We start from the raw sequence: 14,816 nt of genomic DNA on the forward strand, positions 1-14,816 counted from the left end.
TTCACTAGATTATAAACATTCTGGCAGTAAGACAGGTTTCTCTTTTCTTTCTTATGGAAGTGCACTATCTTGATAGTCCTATCTGAAAAAGTAAAAGTGGCTACTTTCCTAAAGAGGGAAAAGCATTTTTGCCAAATGAAATGAAAAATTTACTGTTCTCTGTTTCTTCCCACAGTATCCGTAAATATGCTGAGGCCGTTAATCTGACCAGCTGGTTTTTGAGACCCTGCTGAAATGAGAGATGCCCTCGTTTTACATTTCCCTCAAATTCTACCACAAACCACACTTCTTAGGAGAAAGAAAAAAAGTCGCCATGTAAGCATGTTTACCTTCAACAGACCAGGAAGTTGAAACTTGTCCATAAATGATGACTCACCATTGTAGGTCTATAAAAGTAAAGGTGCTGGTCTATGGAAAGACAGCAGCCTGCAGGCACAGCCATTCAAGATGCACTCAGGTGTCCTGGCTGCCTTCCTCTTCTTGAGCTGGACTCCGTGTTGGTCCCTGCCCCTTCCCAATGATGAGGATGACGACGATCGGTCTGAGGAAGACTTCCAATATGCAGAGGTACAGTATCTTGCCAGTCCCAATGGTGTGAAATATATCATAAATGCCCTTCTCTTTTAAAAGCAGGGTATTTTGGTCTCTTTTCCAGCGCTACCTCAGATCATACTACCATCCCCTGAACCCCGCTGGCATCCTGAAGAAGACTGCAGCAAGCTCCATGGTTGACAGGCTTCGAGAAATGCAGTCTTTTTTTGGCTTAGAGGTGACTGGCAAACTTGACGATAAGACCTTAGACATCATGAAAAAGCCAAGATGTGGGGTCCCTGATGTGGGTGAATACAATGTTTTCCCTAGAACTCTCAAATGGTCCAAAATGAACTTAACCTACAGGTAAATCAATGGCTACGTCTCTTTAATTTTTGTTAGTTTTCATATAGTAGTAAATGTCTAATTTTCAGCATAAGCTACAGATGAAAATGTCTCATAACATCAATTAATGTTATCATAACCAGCATTAATTTTTATTGGAAATTTCAAAGTATTTCTCTTAGATATGAATCAAAATAGAAATAAATTAAGTTTAATAAAATTTGCAAATATAGTGCATCAAGCATATTTATTATAACAATACTAACAAGAGAGAGTTCTATGCTTTCTACAAACTTTATAGAACTATTTCATCTATTTAGGCTATAGCAATACAATTGTAAACTTTTAGCATGCAATATAAGTTTTATTAAACATCTGAATACTTTAAATGTAAAATGACAAAAGGTCAGATATTTGGAGATACTCATAATGTTTGATTGAATGCTTCATTTTAATTTTGTATGACATCATAATAAGTTCTTTAAAATTTATTAAAGAACTTTTAGAGAATCGTTGCATTTTAAGTTGAAAAGCTATATTTTAAGGAAACATTCTAAAATAGTTTTCACCTTCTAAAAATTTAATTGAGACGTTTTCTGTTGAATAGAATTGTGAATTATACCCCTGATATGACTCATTCTGAAGTGGAAAAGGCATTCAAAAAAGCCTTCAAAGTTTGGTCTGATGTGACACCTCTGAATTTTACCAGACTTCACAATGGCACTGCTGATATCATGATCTCTTTTGGAACTAAAGGTAATGATGCAGAATCACTTTTGAAATATTTGTATGTTCTGCTCCTTAATTGCCTCTTAGTTTTTAATTTCTTCTTTAAGCCATCCATTACTTTTTACGAAATTCAACAAAAATTCACTGAGCTGCTGTGTTAGGCACTACTGGGAATAAGTAAATTCTGAACTCTTGCTTTTGTGCAGAGCATGGCGACTTCTACCCTTTTGATGGCCCCTCTGGTCTGCTGGCTCATGCTTTTCCTCCTGGGCCAAATTACGGAGGAGATGCCCATTTTGATGATGATGAAACTTGGACAAGTAGTTCCAAAGGTAATTTTTCTTATAAAGATATAATTAATGATTACTAGGTTAGACCATTAATAAGAAGTTAAAAAGTATATACATTATACATAAAAACATATGAATTGTATTTGGTATTTGATTTTCCAAAAGTATAAAAGCTTATCTTATTAGTTTCCACAAATGACATTTCTCTGACATTTCTATTTAACCAATGTGAAAAGTAAAAAATGAGCAAAATCTACTTAGTTTAGTGATTTGAGGGACACTAACTAACTTTGAAATAGGACCAAAAATGTCTTTCTGTCAACCAAGGTGTTTTTACTGTGGTTTACCTTTTTGTCTGTTAGAGAAATACAGTTTATTACAAATATACATCTAAAAACTATTAGAGCTGGATATGTAGGTCATAGATGAATTGGATGTGAGTTGAAATAGTTTCTTTCCCACCCCCTGATAGAAATATTAATGGCACAACTCCAGTCAAATTTATGTTCCCTGTTATAAGAGTTACCTATTTCAGATTTGTCTATATCATTGATTTTATAAATACCATTAAGAAACCAAGAAAGTTCTTAGTGCAAATATAGCATGAAACGGACCAGATGAAAGTTGTATTTAACAGAGAAAAATAAAACTTAGCTTTGAATAAATCCAGTCAGAAGTTGAATCTTCAAGGCTCAAGAGAATTGGAAATGTTTATTTCAGAAAGAAACCTACAAAAAAAAAAAAAACCCACCACAAATTGTTACAACTAGGTCTTAACTTTGAAGCTGTATTGACCCTTAGTTGTGACAACTAAAAGTAGTCTTCATAGATAGCTAATTTTTATTATTCATTTAAAATCAAAGTAGTATCTTTTCAAAGAGTAAAATTGGGCCTTGAATGATGAATGTCTCAACTCCAGTGCCTCCAATCTGTCTTTGGAAAGAAAGATAAGAATGTACATATTTATGTTCTGAATATTCCACAGGTAAGAATGGTTTTAGGAAGAAAAAAATAATATTTAGTATTTTTAAGATAGAAGATAGTCACAAGAAGCCTCAGTTTTAGGTTTCTGAATAAATTCTGAGTTTAAAATATTTAATTAATCCTGGTAAATCCACAGGTAAACCAGGATTAACTTTTCAGCTAAAGGCCAAGAATGGTATCCATTATTAATCATTTCAATGACAAATTACTGTCATTCAGATTATGTGAACTTTGCTTGTTCTTTTGGCCTGCAACATTTACTGAGTTAATTATCCATTCTCTTCATGCATAGGCTATGGTAGCAAAGGGAATTTAAGGTCAATCTGAAACCCCTGGCTCCAGTTTTCATGTATTATTTTTCTTTTAAACTTTTTATCTTTTTCCAATTTAAAATACCAGTATTACGAGGCTCAAAAACTGGTGGAAAGAATGACTTAAAGAAAATAATGTAAATATAGAATCATAGTAGTCTTTTAAAGTAGAGGGGGGTTGGCCAATCATTTTACTAGTAAGGATTTCTGTTTCTTTAAACTCTAGGGTCTAGAGATATTCTGAAAAAGATTGTTTGTTTGGAATTTGTTCACAGTAGATTCTTAGACCCTCTTTAGTACACACTCCATCCCTGGTTATCATCCTTTTGGATGCTGCCTAGTATTTCAATTATGTTCTACATAGCATCCTATATACTAGTATAGGATGGGGCAAAAGTAAGTTTACAGTTGTTTGTATGGAAAAATAATACAATAATCCTATCTAATAATAGACAAATAGGGTAATTGACTGTACCTTCGCTATGCCTCCCATTGGCTAATCAGTGTGATATGCAAATTAACCGCCAACAAAGATGGGGGCCGGTGGAGCAGTGAGGCCTGACGTTTCTGGGGCCCAGCTCCAGCCAGAACTCGGCCAGAGCGAAGGCCTGGGCCCCGGGTGCCGGAGGCAAATGGTGCCAGCAGCCAAGGGAAAGGAAGGCCTATTGCATGAATCTCTTCATGCAACAGGCCTCTAGTTAATAAATAATAATACAAGAATAAACTCGGTGTTTCACATATAGACTCACAACTGTAAACCTACCTTTGCCTCCACCTGGTTTGAACCCCCATGTGACTCCCATGACTCCTCATTTAAGGTCATCACTGTTCACTCTCCTCACCTGACCCGAGAAAACCGAGTACAAGTCAGGATTGCTAGTAAATTCTTCTTATTACCAAGTGGTTGAGAGCAATCTGTTGATATTCTAATTATGTAAGCAACTATAATGAGAGCACTAACTTATTTATAAAGATTAATAAATAATAATCTTTATAAATAAGATTAATCTTGCTTCTTCCTTCAAGCAACTGAACGTTAATTTTAAAAAGTGAGTGAAATAGCAAAGAGAGAGGAACAATGACTTACAAAATAGATGAGGAAAATAACATTTCTTCCATTAACTGCTCATTGGACCTTGTTTTCTAATTGTTTCCTTGTTTCCTTACAGGCTACAACTTGTTTCTTGTTGCTGCCCATGAGTTCGGCCACTCCTTAGGTCTCGACCACTCCAAGGACCCAGGGGCACTCATGTTTCCTGTCTATACCTACACTGGCAAAAGCCACTTCGTGCTTCCTGATGACGATACGCAAGGGATCCAGTCTCTCTATGGTAACTCTTTTTTAAAATATATATATTTTTATTGATTTCAGAGAGAAAGGGAGAGGGAGAGAGAGATAGAAACATCAATGATGAGAGAGAGTTGTTGATTGGCTGCCTCCTGCAAGCCCCCTACTGGAGATAGAGCCCGCAACCCAGACATGTGCCCTTGACCAGAATCGAACCAGTGACCCTTCAGTCCGCAGGCCAATGCTCTACCCACTGAGCCAAACCAGCTAGGGCTTAACTCTTAATTTATCAGCTTAAAAGCAAAATAGATTTATACATTTATTTTCTAAATTATCAGTGAATTTGCCACTACCGCCTTTGCCATTGTGGCTTTGTTATTAAAACCTGGGAAAACATGCCCACTTATTCTTTCCAAATAGAAAAACCTGCTTAAGTAGAAAATATTCCATTCTCCAAAGTTTTCATAACTCTTTATATTTGTGTTTTATACATTGCAAGGTACATTTGATACTCTCAAAACACCTCTGACATAAGAAGGGAAGATATTTTATTCCCCATTTAACCAATGAAGATACCAAGCCCTGTAGATTTTATAATTTTTTTATATCCTCACCTGAGGATATGTTTATTAATTTTAGATAAAGGGGAAGAGAGAGAGAGGAGAGAGGAGAGAGGGAGAGAGAGAGAGAGAGAGAGAGAGAGAGAGAGAGAGAGAGAGAGAGAGAGAGAGCTCTGACCAGGAATCTAACTCGCAGCCTTTTGGTGCATGGGACCATGCTCCAACCCACTGAGCCACACCAGCCAGGGCTAAGCCCCGTACAGTTAGATGGTATATCTACAGCTGGGGGTGAAAGGGAGATCTTAACCAGTTTTTATAAATTCTGGGCATTCTTTCGACCACAATGGTTTGCCACAGTAGAACTATTCAATTGGCTTGTAGTAGGTTTTAATCAACATCTACAGTGACTATTGTAAAAATTTATTTCTTTTTTCCTTCCAAATTTTTAATAATATTTACAAAGTAATTAATCCTAAACTCAAACAAGCAAATTAGCCACCACAAATAGAGTTAAAGCCATAGTGCAAAGTCATCAGTGTAAAACTCCTAGTACACAGCTCAGAAAACTTGCTCATACCACCCAACCCATTGTCTCCCCTCTGGATTTCAATCTACTATAACAGCTAGTGTAGGTGTGAGCAAGCACTTTGTAATTATTCTTCCTACAATATTGTGACCAAGGGACTTGACGACTGAACGCATATGTACTAAGTAGAGAAAGGGCAGTTTAGAATAGTCATTGTACACTGCACCTCTTTTGCACTCATGTGAGCTGGAAAGTTTACAAACATGTGGCAAATCATGTTAGTGTTGCTGAAGGCCTGGCTTTTCACTGAGAGAGAGCTGCATGGTGGGAAACTGGTGAAGCAACATGAGCTGATGTTGACAGCTGGGAAAATGGGCAAGAGAAAGAGCCAAGATAAGGGCTTCCATAGGGACGATGGGCCATCAGAAATGGCTTAAAGAAGAATGTGTTTCTCAAGAGCAGTCTGTCAATAGGTTATGCAAAGCATGGGGGAAATGTCCTCAGTCTCCCCAACCCCACTTCTATCACCATCCTCCAAAAACCTAAACTTGTATTTCAAATGAATCTCAAGGGGTTTTGAAGGATGAAAGCAGAAGGGGACATCCCACCTGCAAGACCTTGGTAACCCTGGGGGAAGGAAGGAAGATAACATGGTATTTGGTCCATTATGTAAGAGGAACAGGATTTACTAGGACTGCCCTCCCTAGAGGCAGCCCTCTCCTACTCTCCATTAGCAGGACCAGGTCATCAGCAAGGTTCTCCTCAACAACTTCTTTCACTTATTTATGATTGCAGGTCCAGGAGATGAAGACCCCAACCCGAAACACCCCAAAACCCCAGACAAATGTGATCCCTCCTTATCCCTCGATGCCATTACCAGTCTCCGAGGAGAAACAATCATCTTTAAAGACAGGTATTCTTGACATTATTTTATAAAATCTGCATGTAACAAACATCTGTGAAGCCATGTCTGCAAAATGCCAAAACATCCAGTCAGACCTCCAACGGTGAAGTGAACAGTGAACATAATAGAACTTTGAGCAGTGTACTTACCTATTTCAGATGAAATAGCTAATAGGTAAACGTTTATTTTTCAATAAATAACCTTGGCATTGTACAGTTTTTAATATCTTTTGTGTACTCTTCTTTATAAAGGTAGTCAGGTAAAAATGTAAGTCCAATTTATTTATTTAAAAACACAAATATTGGAATTAATTACCATATTAGTAAACTGTTACTCGTAATGGCTACATGAATTCCTTTTGGTGTAAAAGACTTTGCACCAGGTACACATGTTGGAATATGCTTTACAACCTAAACCTGTAGGCAATGAAAAATGCAATATTTAATTTTAATCTGCTTATAAATATGCTTATTTATTCATTCATCAGTTAATTGTTCCCTCACCTGTGACCCGCTAGCATTTCTACACCCTCTATTACAGCTCTAGTGACACTGTACTATACCCCAGGTATTTTCTCATTCAGGTTCCCCAGGCCATGAGACCTTGGCTGATGCAGTTTATGTAACTCATGTTTTCTTTCCGGAGCCCTACACAGTGCCTGGTTTATTTGTTTTCCACCTGCAAGATTTGCAAACTTGAGCAAAGCATCGTCCCAATCCACAAAGGACTTATAGCCTTCACAAAGGCTCTGTGAGACTTTAAATTTGAGTACTGCAGGCTAGACTTAGGATAGCAACAGCTTGGGTAACTGGCACTTAAAGGGAAATGCTTTCCTCCTTCACAGGTGATAGAGAATGTGTCTAACTTGTCTGCATTGATATAGAGACAGGTGTCTAACAGGATAGAAATACTGCACTTACAAAGTGACAGAAAACTGTATTTTTATTTTTGTGTTAGATTCTTCTGGCGCCTGCATCCTCAACAGGTTGACGCGGAGCTATTTTTAACAAAATCCTTTTGGCCAGAACTTCCCAACCGTATTGATGCTGCATATGAGCATCCCTCCCATGACCTTATCTTCATCTTTAGAGGTAAGCTTTCCACTAGCTAGGCCTCCCACGTAGGCAGTGATAAACTTGATGATACCAAGGACTTAGTGAAATGATCACTCCTGAAAATATACCTAAATTAAGAATCAAGTATACCAAAATGGAGAAGAGAAAGCACCTAAAACTTTTTATCAAGTATCCTCAGATTTGACAAATGGGAAGTCTACATTACTATGATAAGTATATAAGGGTATATATACACATATACATATATACATATACATACACTATATGATGAATACCCACTTTTGTTTCATAGCAATCATATCAATTTTTTTCTATTTCCTTTTCAAAGTCATTACTGAACAAGCATTATAACAATGTATATTTTGAAAAATTGAAAAAATGTTAGCCATAATTTCCCCCCGGAAAAGTCTATTTTCTCACTTTCTTTTCTAGTCCTTCACTCTATGTAATATAAATATTTAAATATTTATATTCATAGAATATTTAAAAATTCTACCTGTTCCCTTGACATAAAAATCATGAAAAATTTTCCAAACTGTCACTCCACCATTATGATCATAATTTATAGTGGTTATATAGCATTCTACTGACATTGTTTCTATTGTTTGACTAATATAGTTAATGCTATAATTAAGTTATTTTTTTAGAGGTGGAAATAACTTTTTATCTCCTATAAAATTTGACTTTTCAGTCTAATACTGTTCCTACCATGCTTTTTATTCATGCAGAAATCTTAATGTATTTTCCACCCAGTTTTAAACTTAATATTCAGAGGAAATAATTTGCCAAATTAATTATTATATTTGGTTGGCTATTTTTGTGTTAAGTAGGAAATTAGAATCTTAAAACTTATTTTTGTGTGAAGAATGCTCATATTTCTATGTTTCACAAATATGGTGACCACCAAAGCTGACTAATTTATTTCTAAACAATTGATTGTGGACCACAAATACTGACTTGTTTATTTTTAAATGTATAAGATGGTTCTTTCTTTGTTAAAATAAATGTCTGTCTATGTGAATCCTAATAGATTCCCTTGGATAATAAGACCATCCTTTCACTTTTTCTAGGCAGAAAATATTGGGCTCTTAATGGCTATGACATTCTGGAAGGTTATCCCAAAAAAATATCCGAACTAGGATTTCCAAAAGAGGTTAAAAAGATAAGCGCAGCTGTTCACTTCAAGGACTCAGGAAAGACCCTTTTCTTCTCAGGAAACCAGGTCTGGAGGTATGTCTGCCATCTTTACTGACCCATTATCTTGTGTCACAGAGGCAAAGTGAGTCTTGTCCATCTCTCACGACTTTAAGTTATTATCTCATGCATTATTTAAAATGTTGGAGTGTCATTTAATTTCTGTTTTGTGTCAGCTCTTGCACGCAGCCTCTCAGACAGAGATTTTCAAGTTTCAAGTCCTCTTGAAGATACACATATATTCATATAATTCTCACCACTCTTCTTTCTAAGCCATTGGTTGTAGCTCAACTATGCTAAAGCCATCTTTTTTACACATAGATGCTAAAACCCTCTTTTACACAATAGAAAAGTATTCAATTCATTAACATATGTTGATTTCGCTCTAAGAACACTTTTCTAATAATCTACTTTCAAGCAATTTGTGAAATGTAAGTGAGCTTGTAACTGTCCTTACAAAGATGGCCTTTAAGCCAAGTCAAAAAATACTCACCAGACATCCACTATACACTCAGTATTGTAATTCCTTATTTTTAAAATCTACTAGATGTTTTAAATGAACTTAAAATTTAAAACTTGTCAATTTTGAAAGATACCATTATATTGATTGTATTATTTCTAAGTACTTTCTAAGAAATAGAACCTACTTAAGAGGTTTTTTTTTCTTCTTATTAAATAGCTATGATGATACTAACCATATGATGGATAAAGACTACCCCAGACTAATAGAAGAGGACTTCCCAGGAATCGGTGATAATGTAGATGCTGTCTACGAGAAAAATGGTAACTAATTCCATTGCACTGGCCATAATTGAGGGCTTCTATACTCCTTCAAAATCATTCCCTTATAAAGGATTTTTATATAGGACTTAGATGTGCTCATAAATGTTGTCATTAAGGAGTTAGTCCGTCCGTGTGACTACTTCCACAGACAGCAAGCAAAAAATATCATGCTTAGCATAAATGAGAATTTTACTTAATGATTGCCAAACCTTAAACACTATCTAAAACCATGCTTAAAGATGCCAAGATGCAGGAGTATTGCCATAATTCAAATGAGGGGTAGAGTGGGGAGTACTTTATAGATGAAGATCAATGGCTATCATAATTGTATAATGATTTTTACTTTAATTATGAAAAGGGATATAACCCCTAACTTACAATAAATAACTAACATCAATACTTCAGGCATCAAAACGAGAACTCATGAAAAGACAACTAACTTGAGGTGATAATTTAGGTGAGCTGGGAAACTTTAGCCCTTTCCCCTCAAACTATAAGCCATATAGTAAAGCGTTAGCAGGGTTTATAAAGATAAGTAAATGTTGGCATATTTTTTAAAAAGTGGCATCTGGCAGAATGGACTTTTTAAGAGTAGCTGGAGTAAACCCTTACTGCTTTCAAATTTGATTTTTCTTTTTTTGGTCTTTTTCTTATAGGTTATATCTATTTTTTCAACGGACCCATACAGTTTGAATACAGCATCTGGACTAACCGTGTTGTTCGGGTCATGCCAGCAAACTCCCTATTGTGGTGTTAAGTGTCTTTTAAATATTGTTATTTAAATCCTGAAGAACATTTGGGATAAGGATTCAAGGATCTGGGAAGGAGGGAGTGGGGGAGGGGCAGATATCAGGGAAAGCTTCGTTCTGTGAACAAGCTTCAGTAAGTTATCTTTGACTATATAATATCTATATGGCTATGCGTGGCTGGAACCACATTGAATTTTAAACTAATAAAATTCAATTTCTCTAAAGGTCATTTAATTTTTGTGTGAGATATAGAAGCAATAACTGACAATATTTCCCAACATCAAAAAAATGAAACATAAATGGTCTGTTGGAGAGTTAGCATAATTTTTAATATATTTATAAGGAAATTTTGCAAAGGCATAAGCATATCACATTTATATAATTAATAAGTCATCTTTGTCAAAAAATATAAAATAGTATAAAAATAGAATTTGGGGGACCATATGGTAGCCAGAGAAGAACAAAAATAAACCAAAAGGAAGTGTCTGTAATAAATATATTATAAACAACTTTGCAAAGAAATAATATGGGTTTTGCATTGAAGGATTTGGGTGTATATGTACCATTTCATACAGACACGAAGGCCACATCAACGTCACTAAAGGTAGGAGACAGAGACTAATAGTGAAGACAGTAGATGAGGCCTTTGGATTCTGTTTAATTTTCCTTTTAACAATGACTCAATGGCTACTTTCAAAGAACACAAATATTTCTTTGCTTATTTATAGAAGATAAAGAGGAACAACCTCTCTGTATTCAAATACTTCAGGTCTTTCAAAAAATCAAAGTAAAGTATTAAAATTGTTATCAAAGTTGTCTAAGATAATTTCTCATAAAATTATTGGATTAAGATTAAAAGTAGCATTTTTACCCTATTTTTATCAAGTCAATTGTTTTAGTTGTCTAATTTACCTTGGGTATATAGGCTATTTTATTTATAAACAAAATATATCTTATATATAGAAAGGAGGTAAGTTAAAACATCTAAGATAAAGAAAACAGTTTAAATAGATTGTGGCCCTTCTGAGGACTTGCAACAATGTCTTTTTCTCTCCCTTTAAAACCAATTCCTCAGTACTTTTTACAGTGCCTGGCACTTGGCATTTGTTGAATATATGAATGACCATCGAGGCGTCTGAGAGATCTTGTTTATAAAAACTCAGGCAAAGAAAAGAAAATGTGTTATATTTGCAAAATATATTAGGAAGTGTTTATATTGTTTATAATAAAAAAGATATTTTCAACACATGGTGTTATATTTTGTCTTTTGATGTATTTTAAGCTTTTCTCATAAAAATGTCTAAATTATCTATTTATCTTGAGAATGTTTCTTGGGGACTAGAGCTCACTCACTATTTTAGTTTTATTTTGTTTTGTTTGTTTGCTTTTTATAAGACTAAATTCAGAATTTAGAATTCTTATACCAGGCTATTTTAACTAAGGTTCTGGTAGAGTTTGGTCAGCTTGGTGCCAGCTTCCCTAGAGAGTATTGTAGAATAATGACATGGAAGGAGCATAGATCTGGAGTTGTAATGCTTACTCAGTGATGAACTTCCATGTAACTTTGGACAGGTCATTTAGTCAATTTGGGCTCTGCTTTTCTGATGTTTAAAAAAATGAGAGGATTAGCAGCTTTGGTCAAGTTAGGAAAATATGGGAGGCAAACGCTATCTATCAAGGAACATCAGAGTCCACTGAGTTTAAGACATTAGGTCCCTTCTGTTCCCTAAACATTGCCCACCCCAAACATTGAATAAGTGCCTGTTAAATGTAGGCACGTAAAATGTTGAGATGAACCAGAAAAACTTGGTCTCTAGCCCTGAAGAGCCAACACAATTAAAATTTATTAAGTGCTTTTTCAGAGGAGCAGTGACCACTTGCTGTGAGTTCAGCGAGAACTGCTGATTTCTTTCTCCAAGTGTAGCCCCCAAAGTCAATCTATGCATTTGTTATCTTCCTTGACAATTTAGTTTGATTTCTGATTTTTAAGGTTTGCTATTGAAGTCGAAGATAGTCCGTCCACCCATCCATATATCCATCCATCCATCCATCCATCCATCCATCCATCCATCCATCCACGCATCCATCCAGTAAATATTAATTGAGCACCTAAGTAAAGTAGGTCCTGAGGTTACAATGAAGAACAAAACCTCATTGCTTTCGTGGAGCTCACAGTCTAGTTGGAGAGACAGATATTAATCAAATAAGAACAAATTACAACTGTGATAAAGAAAAGGAACATGGTGCTCTGAGAGCATATAATAAGAGAGATTTTATCTACTGTGCATGTAGTGGGAGGGGCACTGTAGGGTGGCTCAAGAAAGGCTTCACAACTGAAGAGATACCCAAGCTCACACCAAAGGTGAGCAGAACTGGGACAGTGAAGGGAATCAGGGAAACGGCTCCAGCGCATCTCTCCAGACTCGAGCGAGTGCAGTGTATTTGCCCAGGACCTCAGGTCTGGCAAATGCACTCCAATGTTTGTGGACATAGTGTGACTTCTCATAAAACATTCCCCTTGGTTTCCTCACATTGCTCACAGCAGATCCTGTGAGAATCAACTGCTCAACTCATAATGATCTCTTTGTAGTTTACCTCATCCCCATTGGTAAGCTCCAAATAGACATTTGTTACACTGCACTCAATTGAAGCTGGTAAGTAATAGCTCCTTTCTCAGATAACAAGGAGGGAAAGTTTGAAAAACTCCTGAAAGTGAACCACTTGCCCAAAGGTTTGTGAAATAGGAGCAATTGACAAGATCCTATGCTGATGTAACAAATTTTGTCCCTCAAACTATCCTGGGAGGACTTTCATGTTAAATTAAAAAGAGTGCCCTGGTTCTCCACATTCTCATGTCAGAAAAAAAAAAAATGAGAAAACATATATAGCAGACCTCATACAAAGAGTCCCAGTCTCAGAAAATGTCTTGATTGAAGGATTCATCACAAGGCTGTGAGATTTCAAGTAGTTCCACTAGATGGCACCAGCAATACTATTTTGAAAATGATGAAAGGTTCAGACAATTTGAGAAACAAAGCCAGCGTTTTGTTCTTTCATGTAGGGATGAGGCACTTGACCAAATTGCTGCTGGTTTAATCCACTAACTGCCTTTATGCCAATAACTTACAAGTAAGTTTTAACAGCTAAGAGACTCAAGGACATGTGCCCTTGCTGCTTTTCTCCTGAACTAAATGTTTCCTTTCTGGAAGTGGGAGTCAGGATGGTGTGTCATTCCAAGCCACCAAGACCTGTGGCAGGCCCCGTGGAGCTGGGGCTGTGAGTCATCACAGGACTCTGGGTGGCAAACATCAATGTGAACCACAAAAACACAACGTACACAGAGGAGCGGAGTTACCCTCAAAATAGAAGCCAAACTAGCCAGCAGCAAGAGGGGAAAAAACACACAGCAAATTACCAGGCCTGTTATCTGGGAACAACCTCAAGTCTAGAGGAAGAGAATATTTAATGTTTCCAAAGTTTCTGTCTCACATGGTTTTGTTTTTCTAACATTTTTGGACTTTTATACCTGATATTCTAGGATGTGTGAAATGCTGATTAAGTTTCTTGGCTTTGTTCTACCTCTCTGCTCATTGGGCACAACAGTTGGACCACAGCTCTCTCTCTCTCTCTCTCTTTCTCTCTCTCTCTCTCTCTCTCTCTCTCTCTCTCTCTCTCTCTCTCTCTCTCTCTTTATTATTGTTTAAAGTATAACATATGTCTCCTTTTTCCCTGATTGACCCCTGGACCACAGCTCTTAATGACCTCGGGAAAATCAAAGATTTTGGTGTTGGTTTTACACCAATAGTACAGTCATTTTAATAAAAGTTTATCATGATGTCTTACTTGACTTAAATGGTAAAAATTATGCCCCAAAATGAGATGCTGTGAGAAGACAAATTTCTCTTTCATATATTTAAAATGTATCACCCACTGTGGAAGTAATCATTCAATAGTGTCAGCACACAGCAAGGAACAATGATAAATCCTCAACATCCAGTGAATCTGTGAAACTCTTAAATCTTGGTTGAAATGAAATTAGACTCACTTTACTCAAAATCCACCTGTTATATCTTACCATTTTTTACAAGCAAAGATAGTGCTGTTTCCTTTGTCATAGCTTTATGCCGGGTTAAAGGGCATCATCCAAGCATCCTTAGCTAAGTCCCCATCTCCTGTGCCAAAAGATTTTTAAAATTAGTAACTAAAATTGTATTTATTTATTTACTATTTACCTACACCAGTAACCTTCCTTTCCTTCTTTCTTTCTTTCTTTCTTTCTTTCTTTCTTTCTTTCTTTCTTTCTTTCTTTCTTTCTTCCTTCCTTCCTTCCTTCCTTCCTTCCTTTCTTTCTTTCTTTCTTTCTTTCTTTCTTTCTTTCTTTCTTTCTTTCTTTCTTTCTTTCTTCCTTTCTTTCTTTCTTTCTTTCTTTTTTTTCTTTTTTTTTGTAACCTTCCTTTTCTTAACAACCTTCTCTTTCCTTTAATAGACTAGGCACTAAAAGCTAGCAGTGTTCAGGCCACAAGCAAAATAGTTCATGGGAGCCTTC

General features: G+C 36.1%; 1 protein-coding gene across 1 annotated transcript; it reads left to right on the forward strand.

Annotated features, from left to right (window-relative positions):
• Positions 1–433: 433 nt before the first annotated feature.
• Positions 434–11,514, forward strand: MMP13 (matrix metallopeptidase 13). The gene is made up of 10 exons (XM_059708038.1): positions 434–567; positions 656–897; positions 1,484–1,632; positions 1,812–1,937; positions 4,360–4,521; positions 6,360–6,477; positions 7,426–7,559; positions 8,615–8,774; positions 9,418–9,521; positions 10,178–11,514. The coding sequence occupies exons 1-10, from the start codon at positions 448–450 to the stop codon at positions 10,276–10,278; spliced, it is 1,416 nt and encodes a 471-aa protein (XP_059564021.1). The 5' UTR covers positions 434–447; the 3' UTR covers positions 10,279–11,514.
• Positions 11,515–14,816: the final 3,302 nt, after the last annotated feature.

The sequence above is a fragment of the Myotis daubentonii genome, chromosome 9, assembly GCF_963259705.1.
Source record: "Myotis daubentonii chromosome 9, mMyoDau2.1, whole genome shotgun sequence".
Lineage (NCBI taxonomy): Eukaryota > Metazoa > Chordata > Mammalia > Chiroptera > Vespertilionidae > Myotis > Myotis daubentonii.

Coding starts and splice junctions, on each gene's coding strand:
- MMP13 (XM_059708038.1), top strand. CDS start 448: ATGCACTCAGGTGTCCTGGCTGCCTTCCTCTTCTTGAGCTGGACTCCG. Junction 1,633..1,811: donor GATCTCTTTTGGAACTAAAG/GTAATGATGCAG, acceptor GCTTTTGTGCAG/AGCATGGCGACTTCTACCCT. Junction 6,478..7,425: donor ACAATCATCTTTAAAGACAG/GTATTCTTGACA, acceptor TTTTTGTGTTAG/ATTCTTCTGGCGCCTGCATC.